The sequence below is a fragment of the Nannospalax galili genome, unplaced genomic scaffold, assembly GCF_000622305.1.
Source record: "Nannospalax galili isolate Female #2095 unplaced genomic scaffold, S.galili_v1.0 scaffold1157, whole genome shotgun sequence".
Classification (NCBI taxonomy): domain Eukaryota; kingdom Metazoa; phylum Chordata; class Mammalia; order Rodentia; family Spalacidae; genus Nannospalax; species Nannospalax galili.
In genome coordinates this window covers 823,707-841,382 of record NW_008340118.1, presented here as the reverse complement: position 1 = coordinate 841,382, position 17,676 = coordinate 823,707, and the positions used below count along the sequence as shown (strand labels likewise).

Below are 17,676 nucleotides of genomic sequence, written 5' to 3'. Positions count from 1 at the left end.
TTTCCTAATCCCATCTTCCTTCCCATTATCCCTTTCTGTTTCTCTCCTCTTCCTCCTCCTCCTCCTCCCCTCCCCCTCCCCTCCCCCTCCTCCTTGATCCCTGGAAGGTATATTTCCTGGCATGGGAGAGTCACAGGCAAACCAGAACAGGGCTTTGAATTTTTCACTTTTGTGGCTGCCACAGAATTGAGTTCAGTATCTTACACACACAAAATGCTGTTACTGTAACAAGGTGTACTTGTATTAAAATAAAGATTAGGATTTCACCTCTCTGGTCAACAGCTGGAGAAATGAAAATCAGGTGACTGAGCCTCGGTCACCAGGCATGCCCATTCCTTTCCGTGGCAAACCCACTCTGGCCTGGGTGGGTGCGCACAGCACTTCAGACCTATGGCTTTCCCTGAACATCTTTTGTACCTCTCCCATAACCCAAACCTGACCTTGCTGAAGATTTGTCTTGTGAACACAGTTAAAGTCAGTGACGCAGGAGAGGAGGTGGACTGTGTGGTGTCTAGAACGTAGATGCAGTTACTTATCTCCCCTGTGATTGTTACCAAGAAAATTACCTGACGGTGATGGCTTTGCAGTCCATGGCTGCTCAGGAGAAGTGGAAGGGTGCCCTTCTGGTAAAGGCGGAGGCTAGTGGCATGTTCTGAGGAGTCACACCTGTGAAGACAGAAGGTGAGGTCAGGACCCATCCTTAAGGATGGAATACCAGAGCCCCAAAAAGGCCACGCCATGGCAGCTACCCTGACCGCTGCCCCTCCACAGTCTTCCTCCTAGAGTCCTGGGTAGGAGGCGAGACAGCCAGGGACTGTTCACCTGCTCACCTGAGGTAGGTCACTTAGGTATAAACTTCTGGCTCAAAATCCCGAGTTTGAAACTTTATTTGATTGCTGACTCCCTTCTGTCCCACCAAGAAAGCATTTAGCAAGAGCCCTTGACAGGTCTATCCCCAAGGGAGGGTCTCTGAGGATGACATTAAGGCGGGAGGGGCAGGGGCCAGGGTAAGTCCACAGTGGAGCTGTGAGCACCAGGCAGGCCTGGAGTGGGCCTGTGGCTGAGGTGAAGGGAATGAAGTCACCGGCTGAAAGGGGGGAAGAGATGGGAAGGGCCAGGAGGAGCAGCCCAGTTCCTGCCTACATTATCCATGTGGCTTTGAGTACTGAGCCCCAAAGCCCCAAAGCTGCAAAGTGGAGGGACAAGCTCTTGCCAGATGTGTCCACCCCCTCCGTGCTTGCCTCCCTGTAGACCCCAAAGGTTTCATTTGCCAAAGGACTTGGAAAGACCTGAGTCAGGACTTCACAGTTCTGCCTTAGGACCCCCATCTAGGACCAAAAGGTTATGTCCTACCACACCAGCCTTGGCCAGCCACCTCTACAACACAGAAATTTCAACAGTGCTGAAAGCCAGGCAGTGGTTTCCCCAGATTTACTGAGAATTAGAATTTTTCTGGAATTTTCTGTTTTTCTTACACTCCCAACATGGAGTTTCCCTCCCACCTGCTCCCCCATGAAGAATGGCCAGTGAAGAAAGCATGCATGCGGGATGGAGGATCGGCTCAGTGGTTGAGAGCACCGGCTGCTCTTCCAGAGGACCTAGGGTTGATTCCCAGCACCCACATGGACGTTAACAACCCTCTGTAGCTCCAGTTCCAAGGGACCCCAAACCTTCTTCTGGCCTATGTGGGCACCAAGCACGCACATGGTGCACTTACATACATGCAGGCAAAACACCATACAACATAAAATTAAAATAAATAAAATCTTTAAAAAAAAAGAAAAGAAAGTTGTTGGTGTGAATGTCTTCAAACGACTTTAACAGAAGTCCTTCGAGAATGGAAGTTTTGGAAGTGCCTCCTACGGCAGACTCTGTAGAGGTAGGTGACACACCCAGTCCTCTCACAGGCAGATGGACTGCTTGCTGGCCTGGGTTGGTTGATTTTTAACCCGCCAGAACTGAGGGTGGGGTATCCATCTGTGAGCTCGGATGGGAAGAGAAATCACTCAACACTGTCACCCTTTAAGGTCATTTTAGTGAGAGAGAAAACAAAAGTTCACATGATTGCCAAGAATATTTAAGGATGTAATAAAAACATTTTGTCAGAGTCTCTCATAGCCCAGGCTAGCCTCTAACTCATTATGTAGCCAAGGATGAACTTAAACTTCTGATTTTCCTGTCTCCACATCCCCAGTGCTGGGACAACAGGGGTAGGTAGTCCACCACACATTCGTGCAGTGCTGGGAGAGAACCCAGGGCTTCATGCAAGGGCTCCTCCAACTGGGCCACATCTGCAGCCCTTGATGTTTCTTTAATCTTTATGAAAGATAAACGGAAACAGCAGTCTGCTCTCTGATGCCTGAAACAAAACCCCCTGTTGGGAATTGGAGAGATGGCTCAGTGGATTAAGAGTGTTGGCTGCTCTTGCAGAGAACCTGGGTTCAATTCCCAGCACCCACATGGCAGCTAAATAAAAACCATTTGTAGCTCCAGTTCCAGGGGTTCTGACGCCCTCTTCTGTCCTCTTCGGGCATTGCACCACACAGGCGCACTTAGACACATGCAAGCAATACACTCATACACATAAAATACAAATACTAAATAAAATATTTTTAAAACCCCAAGATACCCCCAAACCAACGACATGATTAAAGCTGAGCTATTGTAAATGCTGTGACCTCCAGCCTGCCACCTCAAGTCCCCCAGGGACGTCATCATGCTAGGGATCCTTCTGGGTCGCAGAGGCCTTGTCCAGACAGCCTGGGAGCCAGGAGAGGTGAAACGCCTGTTCTGTTGTGTGCTCCAGCTCTTTCCTCCTCTCCCTCCCTCTTCCTTTCTTCCTCCTTTCCCTTTCTGCCCATCCCTGTCCACCACGGCACTGGCTGCACCCACCCACCCAACCAGGCCAGCCCCGTGGCAGCAGCAGAGCCCAGTGGTCCCATCTCAGTGCAGGCATACTCACCATGGGCTTCATGCCTCTGTGTTGCCACAACGAAGTGGCCCTGGAGACATGGGCGAGGTCAGTGCCCTCTGCCTGCCCACACCCTCGCAGTCTGGGGAGCAGGGTTGATTGTCTGCCCCAGCTCCCCGGCCCTTGGGGGTGGTTGTCAGGTCCCTTGTCCCCCCGCCCCCTACAATTTTCTTGCGTTTTCAGATTTCTTCTCCAAGCTAACGTTCCCTCGGGTTTGGGGAGTCCACCTAGCTCTCCAGTGCATGGCAGTAGGTCAGCCCTTGGTGCAGGGCAGAAAGCTGCAGGCACAGCTCCGAATTACAGCACTACCAGCCCTTTGGCACCTAGTCAGGCTAATGGTGGACAGACAAGCTTGATGCCCTTATCTGCTACTCTACCAGGCTATGGAGAGCAAGCAGCCAGCTTGAGCTCACAGCTCTCTCCCAGGCACAGCTTCACAGCCTGGCTCCTGGTCCTAGCCTTCCTGGTCCTCAGTGTGCTGGGCTTGCAGGGACCCCAGCTCCCTCTGCCTTCTAGGAAGGAATTCCCTCCTAAGTCCAGTGATTCCCTGGCAGAGCAGTGAGAAGGGGGATGGGGAGGGGTTTTAGTGGTTCCCCAGGAACCCTGTGGGTATTAGGAGGCGCACTCCCATGTCCAGAGATCTGGCCCAGGGCCCCAGGGTCCTCACGGTTTGCTCTTCTGGACAAGCAGTAGGTAGCTTTTGTTTCTCTGGAGGATGAAGAAGAGGGGACCTACAGATCAATATCACTTCTCCTAATGGAAACAACCTATTTTTACCTTTTGTAAAAATGACCTTGGGTTTCCTCCAGCCGCTACTGAAAGAGTTGCAGCAGCAGCTGTGTGTGTGGTTTCCTTTAGGTCCTTGCAGGCAGTGTTTACAGAGCAGCAGGCTCCTCCTCCAGCCTCTGTGGTAATGTTGCCAGAGTTGTGAAGGGTTAGGGTTGGGGGTGGGGGGCTGGCATCACAGCGAGTTAGGTCCAGTCACCCAGTTCTATAGGCCAATTAAACAGACATGTGATAGTGAAACCCAGGAAAGGGATGCTTAGTCAGCGAGGACACTTGGGAAGAGGAACAAAAGGTTCAGTCACCACCCCCTCCCCCAGTTCCATTTTCAGAGTCCTCACATGAGGTTTAAGAGTAACTAGAAGGCAAGGGCTCCGCAGTTGGAAGCACTTGCTGCTCTTGCTGAGAACATGGGTTTGGGTCCCAGCACCCACATGGTGGCTAACAATGGTCCACGATTCCAGTTCCAGGAACTATGACTCCCTCTTCTGGACTCTATGGGCATTGCACACAATGGTGCACATACATTCAGGTAAAACATTCATACACATAAAATTTAAAGAATTAAATAGAAGGTAAGAGGGAGGAATGCACAGCAAGCAGTTGGGGCCAAGGTGTGGTCCCCTCCCCACCATCATCTTAGGTCCAGTCTTCTTTTCAAGTACCTGGACAGTGTGAAGTCTCTCTGTAAGATAAATTTCCCCTCAGCTCACACCAGGCTTCAGGTTTTTTTTTCTCCCAGCTTGAAACTCCTGGGGAAATTCCATTATCTTGGGGACCATTGTTTCAATAGTCTGATAGCCGAAGGGATAGTCTGATAGCCCAAGTGATACTTTGAACACCTTCTTACCAAGCCAGTCCCATGGGGGGGGGGCGCTCCCAGTGGCTCTGGGAGATGATGTATGGGCCCTGGAGCAGGGAATCCCTTCTGTGTGGACGCTGGCTCTTTTTTTGCCTTGCTGGGGATATAACCCAGGGCCTGGCATGTTGGGCAGGTGCTCACCACCGAGCCACACTCCAGCCCTGTGGCTCTGCCTCCCAACAAAGCATGGACCCCAGCAAGGGCAAGTGACCCATGCATTTCTGTCTTTGCCTCCTGACATGCAGGGACTGCAGAATTCTGATCTACCCCTTCATACTTCCCCCAGGCCCTCCTCCAGGGTGGCTCCTCAGCGGCTTTAGGCTCCATCCCCCGTCTCCTTGTCCTCTCCCTGGCTACTCTCTGCTGGTGTTTGATTGGACACTGTCCCAAAGACACCTACCTGGAGTTCCTAATTTAACCCTGCCATCACCCGTTGACCCTAACCTAATTTGACCTCCCTTTTCTCTTCCCCCTGAATGTCACCTTCTAACGTCCTAAGCTGTTTCCGTGTTGTCTTCTATTTGCTGCCTCTTGTCACAGGAGCATCAACCCTGGCAGGCTGTCTGGTTCAGGGATGCACCCAGCTTTCTGGCCAATGCCTGGTTCAGTTTGGCATTTGGTGAGAAGTAAGTATGGGACTGGTTGGTGGGCTGTATAGTGGGATGTGTGGTGAGATGCACAGTAAATGAATGGTGGCTGCATGGTAAGATGCATGGTGGGTATATGGTAGATGTGTGATGGAATGCATGGTGGATGCATGACGGATGCATAGGGAGATGCATGATGGGATCTATGGTGGATGCATGGGGAGATACACAGTAGACTTATGGTGGGATGCATGGTGGGTTGTATGGTGGCATGCGTGATGGGACTCAGCACCACAGGTGCTGTGTTCTGGGAGCTGCACTGGGAGCAGCATCTCCACCCTTCCCAGCCAAGCCCCCTTGTTCTCCAGCTTCCCCTCCTCCTTGTCCATCCGTGGCCTTCTAGCCACTCTCCTCTTCGATCAAGTTGGAGCCGAGCAACTGTCTATTGCTAAGATGGGCAAGAAGGATCTTCCCCTCAACACTCTTAGGTTCATTGACTGGTCTTGTAAATTAACTGACAAAGACAGATTCACAAAAGTACACAAATGCTTATTAAGCCACATACCCACATAAGAGCACTTAGCGATAAACAATTAGAAGGGGGGGGTTAGGATTAGAGTCTGTACACCTAACTTAGGGGGCAAAAAAGTGGAGAAAGTGCATTTTGGGGAGCTGGGGAGATGGCTCGGTAGATAAAGCACTTGCCATGCAAACATGAAAACCTAAATTCAGATTCCCAGGACCCACATAGATGCTGGGTAGTCATGGTGGCCCACCTATAATCCCAGCACGTGGGAGGCAGAGACGGGATCCCTTGATCCAGCTGGATAGCTCTGAGCTCAATTGAAAGACCCTGCTCAACATATAAGGTAGACTGCAATTGAAGAAGATACCTTCTGTTGACCTCTGGCTTCCAAATACATATACGTGCATGCTCAACCACACACATGTATCCACACATGTAGAAATATGCACACATGCATGCATGCGCATCACACACACATATACCAGCAGAAAGAGGGGACACTGGAAAAACAGATGAGTTCTCTGGAGAATTGACAGTCACATGCGAGTATCTGTCTGTGTGCTCAGCTTCTCTGAGAAGATTCTAGTTGTCCCAGAGAAGGGGACTTAACAAGAGTTCTTTAAGGGGGCTCTGCCTTCAAGCAAATCTCCAGACCATAAAAGCCTTCTTCTCAAGGGAACTCACACACCAAAGTTATCTAGTGACTTGTAACACTCTCCTTCCCTGGAAACCAAAGAATCGGAAAAGCAGGTTTTGCTTTCTCTATTTGCATGTTTTTATGGACCAGGAACCTCAAAGTTCATGAATCCTGGCTTAATAAATAATCGGGTTAAGCCCTACGTGTTTGTGCCGCTCCCCCAAAGGCATCAAGTTCAGTCTGCTGATGGTGAAGCATGAAGTCCTAAAAATATCGAAGGCAGAGGCAGGTGGATCTTGTGAGTTCAAGACCAGCCTGGTCTACATAGTGAGTTCCAGGACAGCTGGGGCTACAGGGAGACCCTGTCTCAAAAAGACAAACAAACAAACAAACAAACAAAATCGGTGTTACTGACAAGCCCTGCAGCAAAACATAATGTTAAACCCCATCCTTCCCAGAACCCGCAGCTCCTTGCTTAGATCAAGACCCGGTTGGCTAGGATGACAGGACTTCTCTACCAGTTTCTGGTTGCTACCTGCAGCACCACAGTTTTGTTGAATAAGATAACAGGAGAGTAAGTGAGCTTTTCAAGTCTAACGTGGGGTGCTGCAGACTCACAGTGGTAGAGAATGCCATTCCATGAAAAACTGTTAAGGGGAGGGGGCACTTTGGAGAGGGGTGGGGAAAACTCTGGTGGCCACTGGCATGGCTCTGCCATTTCCGAACCCCTTGAGAACACTCTCAGCGTCCTGCCTGCCTTAGGTTTCCCCATAGGGGAGAAGGTAAGTCTGGTTCAGGGCCGTTACACCATCCTTTCCACTAAGGACTAGGTAAGCTGAACTGCTCATTCAGAAAGACTGCATTCACTCACTCGTTCATTCAAGAGGTGCTTTTTCAGGGCTGGGGAGGTGGTTCCATTGGTAAACTGATTGGCATACAAACATGGGAGCCTGGTCGATCTTCAGCACCCACATGAAAAGCCAAGTGTGGTGATATATGTGATTGTATTCTTAGTACTGGAGGGGTGGAGACAGGAGGATCCCTGGAGTCCCTTGGCCAACCAGCCAATGAATGAGTTCCAGGTACCAGCGGGAGATCTTTCCTTAAAAAAAACAAAACAAAACAAAACAAAACAAGGTGGGGGGGGGCGCCTGATAAACAACCCCAGAGGCCTCCATGAGCACACACATAGCACACGCACACAGATATGCAGATGAGAATTCACATATGCACACCTGAATGCAGACAGACAGGAACTTACACATGCAAACCCAAATATATAGATGGAGACTCACACTCACACACAAGAAAAAGAAGATGCTTTTCACATTGCCAGTGTGCAAGGAAGTGGATTGAGACCAGTATCGAGTTTAAAGGCATTACAGTTCCCTGGGTTCCACCAGCAGAAAGAATATGGTTCACAATGTGACAGTGTTCAACATATCGCTTGCACAGTGACTTGATCATTCAGGTCTCTGAAGCTCTTTCCCACAGAGAAGTTTCAGGGAGGCTTTGGGCTTTGGTGGGTTTGGCAGGCAAGGCGGCCGCGGGCACTTTGTGAAGGGTCAGCCAGTGGTCCCTTCCCTTCCCTTCCTGCCACCTGCCCTCATGGTGTCCTCCAGGGTCCCAGGGTGGATCAGAGAAGGCACTGGACTCCTCGAACCCTTCCTTCCTTTGTTCTCTCACCCCTCACCTCCACCCCTCCAATGGGCCTGCTCCTCCCCCTCTGCCCTTGAAAGCACCTATCACTCACCACAGAACAGAGAAGCTGTATACCCATGGGCTCTTTAACTGATTTAGGCAAAGCAACATCTCTGTGGGGCGGCGAGTACCTTCAGGCCAGGTGGGTTTGAAGATGCTGGGGACAGGAGATGGAGAGCCGGGCAGCCCCAGCCCCCTGCCCCCGCCCAGCAGCGTCATCGTTCAGAAGGCATAGGGCAGGTCTGCTGCTCTCTCGTGTTTGCCGTTTGCTTTTGTTTGTTTCTGTGTTTGTTTGTTGGTCTTTTTGAGACAGGGTCTCCCTGTAGCCCCAGCTGTCCTGGAACTCACTATGTAGACCAGGCTGGCCTCGAACTCACAGAGGTCCGCCTGCCTCTGCCTCCCGAGTGCTGGGATTAAAGGCGTGCACCACCATGACCATCTTTGTTTGTTTTTTTAAAAATATTTAATTTATTTTTTATGTGTATGAGTGTATTGCCTGTATGAGTGTAAGTGCACCTGTGTCATGCAGTGTCCATGGAGGTCAGAAGAGGGTGTTGGATCCCCTGGAACTGGAGTTACGGATGATTGTTAGCCACCATGTGGGTGCTGGGAACTGAACCCAGGTCCTCTGCCAGAGCAGCCAGTGCTCTTCACCACGGAGCATCTCCCCAGTCCAGCTTTTGTTTTTAAAGATTTATTTTTGAATTTTATTGTTAGTTCTGTGTGTGTGTGTGTGTGTGTGTGTGTGTGTGTGTGTGTGTGTGTGTGTGTGATGCATGGGTACCTGTAGAGGGCAGAAGAGGGCGCTGGAGTTATAGGTAGTTGTGAGCTATCCAGCAGGAGTGCTAGAAAGCAAACAGGTCCTCTGGAAAAACGGCAAGTATTCTTAACCACTGAGCCATTTCTCCAGCCTGCGTTTGCTTTTGAAGCAGGGTTTGTGTGTCCCAGACTAGCCTCAAACTCAATATGTAGCCAAGGATGACCTTGAACCTCTGATCCTCCTACCTCCATTTCCAGAGTGCTGGGATTGCAGGCGTCAGCCTCTCTGTCTGGTTCAGGTGCTCGGGTGGAGCCTGGTGCTTCATCCTGCAAGGAAAGCACTCCACCAACTCAGCTTCCTCTCCAGCCGGAGTCTGCTGTTTTGTCTGTTTTCTTACAATTCAAAACTCCCTCTTTCGCTGAGCGTGGTGGCACATGCCTTTAATCCCAGCACTCAGGAGGCAGAGGCAGGTGGATCTCTGTGAGTTCAAGGCCAGCCTGGTCTACATTGTGAGTTCCAGGACAGCTAGGGCTACAGGGAGACCCTGTCTCAAAAAGACAAAAAAAAAAAAAAAAAAAAAAAAAAAAAAACGAAAAACAAAACTCCCTCTTTCCTCAGCTCCTCACTATTCCCAACCAGATTTCCAGATAATTCTGGAAAGAGGGACATGTAAGAATCACAAACAGCAAAATGTGCCTGTGTGCATTTTCTTCAACGGCCGGTGTGAGAGCCCACCCCAAATCTGCCATCATAGTGTGCTCAGCACGGTGTCCTTAAATCCCAACAAGTATTCCCATAATCTGTGAGCCAGAGCCATGATGTACCTGAAGCATCGCTAACCGTTCAGCCCCGACACATCCCTAAAAGATCTGATATCTGCCACCTGCAGGAAAGACATGTCCTGAGAGCCTTCAGGTCAAACTCTGAGCACACGGTGGCCACCACACCCTTCGCCAGACAGCCTGCCTGTGGCAGCCTGCATTTCTACACGGCCTTGGGTGAGGAGACTGCGTCTGAGGGGCCCTTCGGCAGACACTTCTGCTCTTCCTGCTTCTCCAGACCCCAGGCTGACATGGGAGCAGGAGTGAAGAGAAGGGTATTTGTCTGAAGTCGCTGTCTCGAGTGCCACATGTACACTTTGTCCCTGCGTGTGATGGGACCGTGAGGAGAGGATTCAAACGGGGGCGATTGTCTCTGAACTGTTTAACTTGATTGTTCCCGAGCTGCACATGTTGTGGTCAGGCTGAGGCCTCAACCTGGAGTGGCGCCAGAGGATTAGACACCATGGAGACTGGGGACGGCAAGGATCATCCTACTGTGTGCCAGGCTCGGCCTCCACACAGGAGGTAGCAGGGGTGGGGGGCATGGCTGATTGAGGGGCTCCCTGAGCAGTAAGCCAAGAAGAAGGGCTCAGGCACCCCCACTGTGAGCCAGAGCCATGATGTACCTGAAGCATCGCTAACCGTTCAGCCCCGACACATCCCTAAAAGATCTGATATCTGCCACCTGCAGGAAAGACATGTCCTGAGAGCCTTCAGGTCAAACTCTGAGCACACGGTGGCCACCACACCCTTCGCCAGACAGCCTGCCTGTGGCAGCCTGCATTTCTACACGGCCTTGGGTGAGGAGACTGCGTCTGAGGGGCCCTTCGGCAGACACTTCTGCTCTTCCTGCTTCTCCAGACCCCAGGCTGACATGGGAGCAGGAGTGAAGAGAAGGGTATTTGTCTGAAGTCGCTGTCTCCAGTGCCACATGTACACTTTGTCCCTGCGTGTGATGGGACCGTGAGGAGAGGATTCAAACGGGGGCGATTGTCTCTGAACTGTTTAACTTGATTGTTCCCGAGCTGCACATGTTGTGGTCAGGCTGAGGCCTCAACCTGGAGTGGCGCCAGAGGATTAGACACCATGGAGACTGGGGACGGCAAGGATCATCCTACTGTGTGCCAGGCTCGGCCTCCACACAGGAGGTAGCAGGGGTGGGGGGCATGGCTGATTGAGGGGCTCCCTGAGCAGTAAGCCAAGAAGAAGGGCTCAGGCACCCCCACCCCCTGCCTGGTGGTAAGCAGGCCGCCTGGAGACATCATCCCCACCAGGGTCGCTCAGAGGCTCTGAGTTGGGTTGCTTCCTTCCCACTTTCCCAGATGCTGGTTTCACTCGTGTATCTAGCAGCTCCCAGAAGTAGGGAGCCCATGCCTTCCGGATCGCAGATAAGTGGCCCTGTCACGGTACTCTCTGTGGCCTAAATAAGAAAGCTGTCACCTTCTGTAAGTCCTGAACCACCACCTGAGTTCAGACGGGCTGGTCCTCTGCTGTAAAGTGGCAGGCTGTCAAGGTCATGCTGGGCTGGCGATTTGTGAGGGCTCTTCTCTAGCCAAGAGAGCAAAGGGGATGTTCCTTTGCACACGTGGCACTGGGAGGGGCAGAGTGGCCACCGAGGGAGGCTGTGACTTCGGACAGGCACCACTCCCACGCCAGACTCTCCCCTCATCTACTAGTCAGCCAATGAGTTGTATGTGAATCTGGGGCAAAGGTGAGAGTATGAATTTCAGGCTGGTTCCCTGTTCCTTCTACAAGGAGGCGGTGGGTGACCTGCTCCTTCTATGAGGAGGCTGTGGGTGACCTGCTCCTTGGCCTCAGGTCCTGGGGTGGGGAGACTCCCTAAAGCCCAGCTCTGACTATACGTGGACTCCACTATGGGGTGAGAGAAAGTAGATGAGGAACACCGAGAGATGCCACACACTCCTCTGCTGAGCACTGAGATGAGCACATAAGAACCCCAGGAGCAGAAGGGAAGGAGTTTTGGGGGCACAATGGTGACGGTGACCATGAACCGGGGCTCTTTATTCCCTGACCACAATAAAGAGTTATAATTACTAAAGAGATCTGCACTATTAAAGAGAAACCTTGGGGCTGGAGAGATGAGTCAGCAGTTAAGAGTGCACACTGCTCTTGCAAGAGGTGATGAGTTTGGTTTCTAGTACGTCAGGTGGTTCACAACTGCCCGTTAACTCCAGCTCCGAGGGCTCCAACATCTTCTGGTGTCGTGTGCACATGCCCACCAGACACACATAATTATTTTTTAAATTTTATTATTTTTATTTTATGTATCTGAGTACTTTGCCTGCATGTATGTAAGTGCACCCATGTGTATAATGCCTGCAGAGGCTGGAAGAGCACATTAGATCCCCTGGAACTGGAGATACTGAGTTATTAGCCTCTATGTGGGTGCTGGGAACTGAACCTAGGTCCTCTGCAGGAGCAGCCAGTGTTCCTAACCACTCAGCTGTCTCTCCAGCCCCACATACAGATAATTTTTTAAAACATGAAATAAAGGTCAGGCGTGGCGATGCACGCTTTAATCCCAGCACTCAGGAGGCAGAGGTAGGCAGATCTCTGTGCGTTAAAGTCCAGCCTTGTTTACATAGCAAGTTCTAGGCCTGCTGGGGCTACAGGGAGATCCTGTTTCAAAAAAAAAAAAAAAAAAAAAGATAGAGAACAAGAGAGAGAGACAGAGACAGAGACAGAGACAGAGACGAGAGGGGAGAAACAAAGGAAAAATTTAAAAAAAAGGAAACCTTGAGGTTCTGCTAGACCAACAGGAATAGTGCCCAAGGGCCATGCCCCACCCACTAAGGGCTCCATCTTGGAAAAAAATGCTAATTTATTTGACAGAAGAAAGACTGAGCCATAATGTTGCTGAAAGGGTTTCTCAAGAACAATCACCTAAGGAAGTGTGTTCCCAGGCTCACCTGCTATGGCACATAGAGTCAAAGGCAGATGTGGCAGAAGAAACCAGACCACATCTCAAGCTGGCAGAACTTGGCAGTGTCACCGCCCCACCCCCATGTTGGTTCTCTAGTGTGGAAGATCCAAGTGTTACGGGGTCATGAAGGCTTCCACCAAGGTTCCAGAAAGGCCAGGCAAGGTGCAGCAGGGTTGGAGGGAGGGAGGGAGGTCCCAAGAGGACCACTGCATGAAGGTCCCCTGTAGGGAGGTCCCAAGAGGCCACTGCATGAAGGTCCCCTGTAGGGAGGTCCCAAGAGGCCACTGCATGAAGGTCCCCTGTAGGGAGGTCCCAAGAGGCCACTGCATGAAGGTCCCCTGTAGGGAGGTCCCAAGAGGCCACTGCATGAAGTTGGGAAGGTGAAGCCTTCCACAATGGAGAATCTAGGTATTAGAGATGCCAAAACTGTGGGAGATCTGCCGTGGAAAGGGTGAAGACTACCGGAGAGGGCCACCCAAGATTGCTGAGCCCAGATTACAAGAGCCTCAGGTGCCAGGTATAGAGCTGTGGGATTTGGTGTCTGCCCTTCTGGGTTTTGGTCCTATGTTGTCCTAATCTTTCCTCGCTCCTATTTGGAACATGACTATTTATTTTATGCCATTGTATATTAGATGCAGGTAACTTGTTGACTTTGTCTTAAGTCCCAGAAGAGACTTTAGACTTTTGAACCATGAAAGACTTGTTAAAGACTATAGTGTCTTTTGAAGTTGGATTACATGTATTTTGCCTTACTGGATGGAATGAGCCTTTAAAGGCCAGCGGTGGAACATTAGGATTTGAAAGTAATGTGTTTGGGTGTGAAGGTGCTAAGGGGTGGTGGAGTTGCAATGGTTACCCTTTACTGTCAACCCCACTGAACTTAGACTCACTAGGAGACATGCCTGTGGGTGTGTCTGAAGGTGTTTCCATAGAGGTTTAACCGGGGTGGGAAGACTCATCCTGAACATGGGCAGCATCCCTCGTCATCCCATGGGTGGGTGTCCAAGACTGAATACAATGGAAAAGAAAAAATGAGAAAACAATCAGTGTTCGGGCACCTCTAGCTGTTAGAAAACGGCTGACACAATGTGACCAGACACACTAGTCTTTTGGCTCCGCATCTTGTCATGTCTTGACATCTTGTCATGATGGACTTTATCCCTTCAAATTGAGAGATAAAATAAACCCTTTCTTCTTTATTCTGTCACAGAAAGAAAAGGAATACACAGGGTTTATCAAGGGTTACAAAGGCACAGCTCATGTGCACTGAGGCCAAGGCAAAGTGCTCTGTTTGCTTTGATGGAGACTTTGACTTTACAACAGTCTTTCAATGACATACTACAAAGTTATCATACTGAAAATGAAAAAAAAAGAAGATACAGAGTTTGATCTCACAGTAAGCTTGACATGCTCAGACCCCACAGATCACCTACCTTCAATAGAACTGTCTAATTTTAGAGCAAACCACAAAACGAAAGGCCCCAACACTTCCTCTTTGCTTTCTTTTCTACAAAGAAAGCAAAACGACAGAATACCTGAACGTGCCAGGTCTTTGGAACCCAGAGGCATGAAGCACAGGCTTTCCTCTCACTTCTTAGGTAAGGTTTCTTTCTCGGGTGGAAGTCACACACACACACACACACACACACACACACACACACACGCCCACACACACATAAATCCGAGAGAAATGGGAAGAGGGAGGGTGTGTTTCCCAATTTTATTTCAGGGACCCTTCCATATTTTCTACATGGACCCAAAGAGCTAAAGACAAGTCAAGTAGCAATCCCTGCTGTTATTCAAATGAACCTTTTAACTGTGGCTGGTATCACCTACAAGTTACAAAGTATTTAGGGCAAAAATTGATGTTTTAGGGAGCATACAGGAGGAGTCCTTCACCTAGCTTCCTGAAATATATGTGAATTGTATGTAAATCTCTCGTTTACTGACACATAGCTTTAGGAGTATGTTTGAGATATTGCTTTCACAAGAATATATAATCTCTTAGTTTTTAAGTGTCACTGTCCAAGAGCTTTCTCAAAAAGCATCTATGATTAAAATTCTTAGAAATCCAGGTAATTATTTTACTTTTAATCATGTGTATATGTATGGGTACGTGCACATTTGCAGGTTCCCTCGAAGGACGGAGGCATTGGATTCCCCTGGAGTCGTAGTTACAGGGGGCTGTGAGCCCCCTCACATGGGTGCTGGGAACTAAACTTGGGTCCTCTGGAAGAGCAGTGCGTGCTCTTAACTGCTGAGCTGCCTCTCCAGTCCAGAAACAAGGAAATGTCTGGTGGTGACCTCAGAAGTCCTAGGGCCTTAGGAGGGGTGTGCTGTGGCGAAACCATCGCAGAGGACTTCCAAATGCTCAGCAGTCTCTGTCTAACCAGTTATCAGTATCTTCTCCAAGAAGCAACACACATCATTCGATTCCTCTTTTATTTAAACATTAAGAAACTGTAGCACATTGACTTAGAAAATGTTCTCTAAATATCAGTAATAGCAATGAAGTGACCTTACGACATGTCACGGACAGACCTTTCTGCTTCTTACCGAGTCATCAACCATGGCAACACAGCCGTGCACCCATCTCCGAAGTGAGGAGCCAGGAACACAAGCCCAGTGAACACCACGGGGACCAGGGGCTCAGCTTTGTACTGGGGCCAGTTAGGAAATAAGGTGGAGAGAAGGAGCTGGAGGGAGACGGGGAGGAAAAGGAACCCAGGAGGCCCAGACAGGGATGGACAGACAGGTGTGCAGACCCCAATGATGGACAAAGGGACAGGAAAGTCCTTCTAGAGTCGGTCCCTTCCTGAGGCACCAGGAACTCTGCGGTGTTGGTATAAAAACCAAGGGCAGAAATCTGAACATCTTAATTATTGGTATTTGCAGTAAGTGCAGGTGAGTCCAAGCCATGCAGCACCTGGGTTGAGGCCAGAGGCAGCTCATTCCCTCTGCACCAGCCTCCAGAAAGGCCCTCGCACTCTGGTCAGACGGAACATGGCCCATCTGCTCCCACCTGTGTTGCTGATTGTGCCCTCTACGTTGACCGTTTAAAGTCATGAAAAACTGTTTCTCTGCTTTCCAACTGGGATAAAGAAAGAGGAATCTGTGAGTGGAAGTTTTGTTTTTCTAACTCATCTGGCGGCTGACCCAGTGCCCTCTGAACTAAACTAAGGCCTCATGTCTGACAAAGCATGTATGAGAGACAGGAAGTGATACAGAGAGCGAAGATCTCCACGAGAAAACATATAAAATTGTAAGGCTTCAAATTAAAATATAATTAAGACCTGACACATTAAAGTCTCACAAGAAAAATGTTAAGCTGGTTACTGACTTTCATTAAACAAGTAAAAAATTGAGGTAATGCATTACTCTTCTACGGTCCACCTTATCTAATTAGAATATTTACTTCCTCCTCTCTCTAGGGTTAAATCTACTCTGGTCCAAGAAATCCAAAGAAATCAGCCTCATTAGTGGGAAGGGTGTGGCTACTAAGAGACAGGAGTTTTACCCTTCATTCAGATAATAAATAGAACTTTTGAAATCACTATTTACAGAGTCCCCAGGTCACTGATCCTCACAGTGATTAAAGACACTAAAAACACTCCACACCTGCCCCCACCCACAGCCACGTCCTGTTGTCCCTTCAAACTGCCCCAGTGGGTAGATCTGCTCTGCCCAGCTGTCCCCACCCACACTTCCCGCTCTACCCCATACACTCCTTCCCTACCTAGTGTGGGAGACATTGCTGGGCCTTCAACTAAAGACCACACTCTTAGCAAAAGCCAGCCTCTAACGCCTGTTCCCATCTTGAGTCAACCCTTGGAAAGAAGTCTAACTGTACTCCAGGAGACACATGGGTCTGACTATGTGTGCCTGTGACATAGTGTGATTTGTGTGTATGTGTGTGTGTGTGTGCCTGTATGTGAGAATGACTCTATGTGTTACTGTGTGCATGTGTGGGTGACTATGTATGGACACGTTACTGTTATGGGAAGTGCATGTGTGATTGTGTGTCTGTACTCTGGCAAGAGAGTGGTTATGTGTGCTGGAGTGTGAATGCCCCTGTTCACACAGCTCACAGACGTGCAGGGTAAGTCTGAGGGCACAGCTAGGGACAAGTACACCAAGATGAGCCTGTGGGGTGCAGCCAAGCCTCTTCCCCCCAGTTCATTCACAGGGCTCCCTGGATGGAAGTTATCCGAGTGCACCGGCTTTCCAACACCCAACATCTTTCTGTCTTGGAAGGAAACAAAATCATCATTGTAGCACCATGCCCCAGCCCTGCAACAGGTCACCCAACCTCTTGTGGGTCACTGGCTTGCAGAGTCCACAGGAGCTGGGATGCCCCCTGGGGCAGATGTCTCTAAGACTAAACACTCCTCAGGGCCGGGGCTGGAAGGCATCTTCACAACTGCTTCCTCCTCCGTGAGCCTCAAGGATGCCTGAAGGCCACTGAGGCCAGATGGCACAGTAGGTGGAGGTCTGGGTGGGGACCACCAGTGCCAGGGAAAGGCCTCGGCCTGCCCACTGGGGAGCAGCCGGCGCAGGAGATCGGCCTTGGAATCAGCGAGGTTGCGGCGTCCCACGGTGGCTCACGGTGCACAGCTGGTGGGCGGTGGGCGTCAGAGGAGGCTGTGGGTCTTCCACGAGTCCGCACACTTGGGGAAGGGTCCAGGAAGCGGTCCTGTCTTTTGCAGGCCTACCTGGTTCCCAAGAGCCCAGGTGGGCCAGGCATGCAGGAGGTGGTGGTGGGCCTCGGGTCCCTCCCGGCTCACAGTGTGCTCAGGTGTGGCAGCGAGTCCAGGTGCCCGGTGCGGCCCCGCGCGGCGGCCGCCGACTCCACGCCGCGCAGCCATTCAGTGCACTTGCGCACCAGGCCCTCGTCCACCACCGTCGCCTCCTCCTCCTCCTCGTACTCCACATCGTCGTACTTGTGCCTGTCGTTGAGCAGCGACACCTTGAGCACCGGGCGCAGGTCGGGGGGCCGCAGGCCGGGCACCGCGGCTTGCAGGCCGCCAGGCGGCAGCGAGGCGTGGGGCTGGCGGCCGGGGCCGCGCGCGGCCAGGGGCGCATCG

The 17,676-nt window shown here is 50.6% G+C and overlaps 1 protein-coding gene across 5 annotated transcripts in view; it reads right to left on the bottom strand.

Moving 5' to 3' along the window:
* The window catches only part of Sft2d1 (SFT2 domain containing 1), a 115,327-nt gene that overhangs the window by 65,164 nt on the left and 32,487 nt on the right, over positions 1 to 17,676 (bottom strand). For all 5 annotated transcript variants that reach the window (XR_003849834.1, XM_017798678.2, XM_029564523.1 and 2 more), the window contains exon 2: positions 567 to 666. Coding sequence is in view for 4 of the 5 variants with exons in the window: in XM_017798678.2 (XP_017654167.1) it covers positions 567 to 592 (26 nt within the window). In the remaining variant the exon portion in view is untranslated. The remainder of the gene's footprint in view (positions 1 to 566; positions 667 to 17,676) is intronic.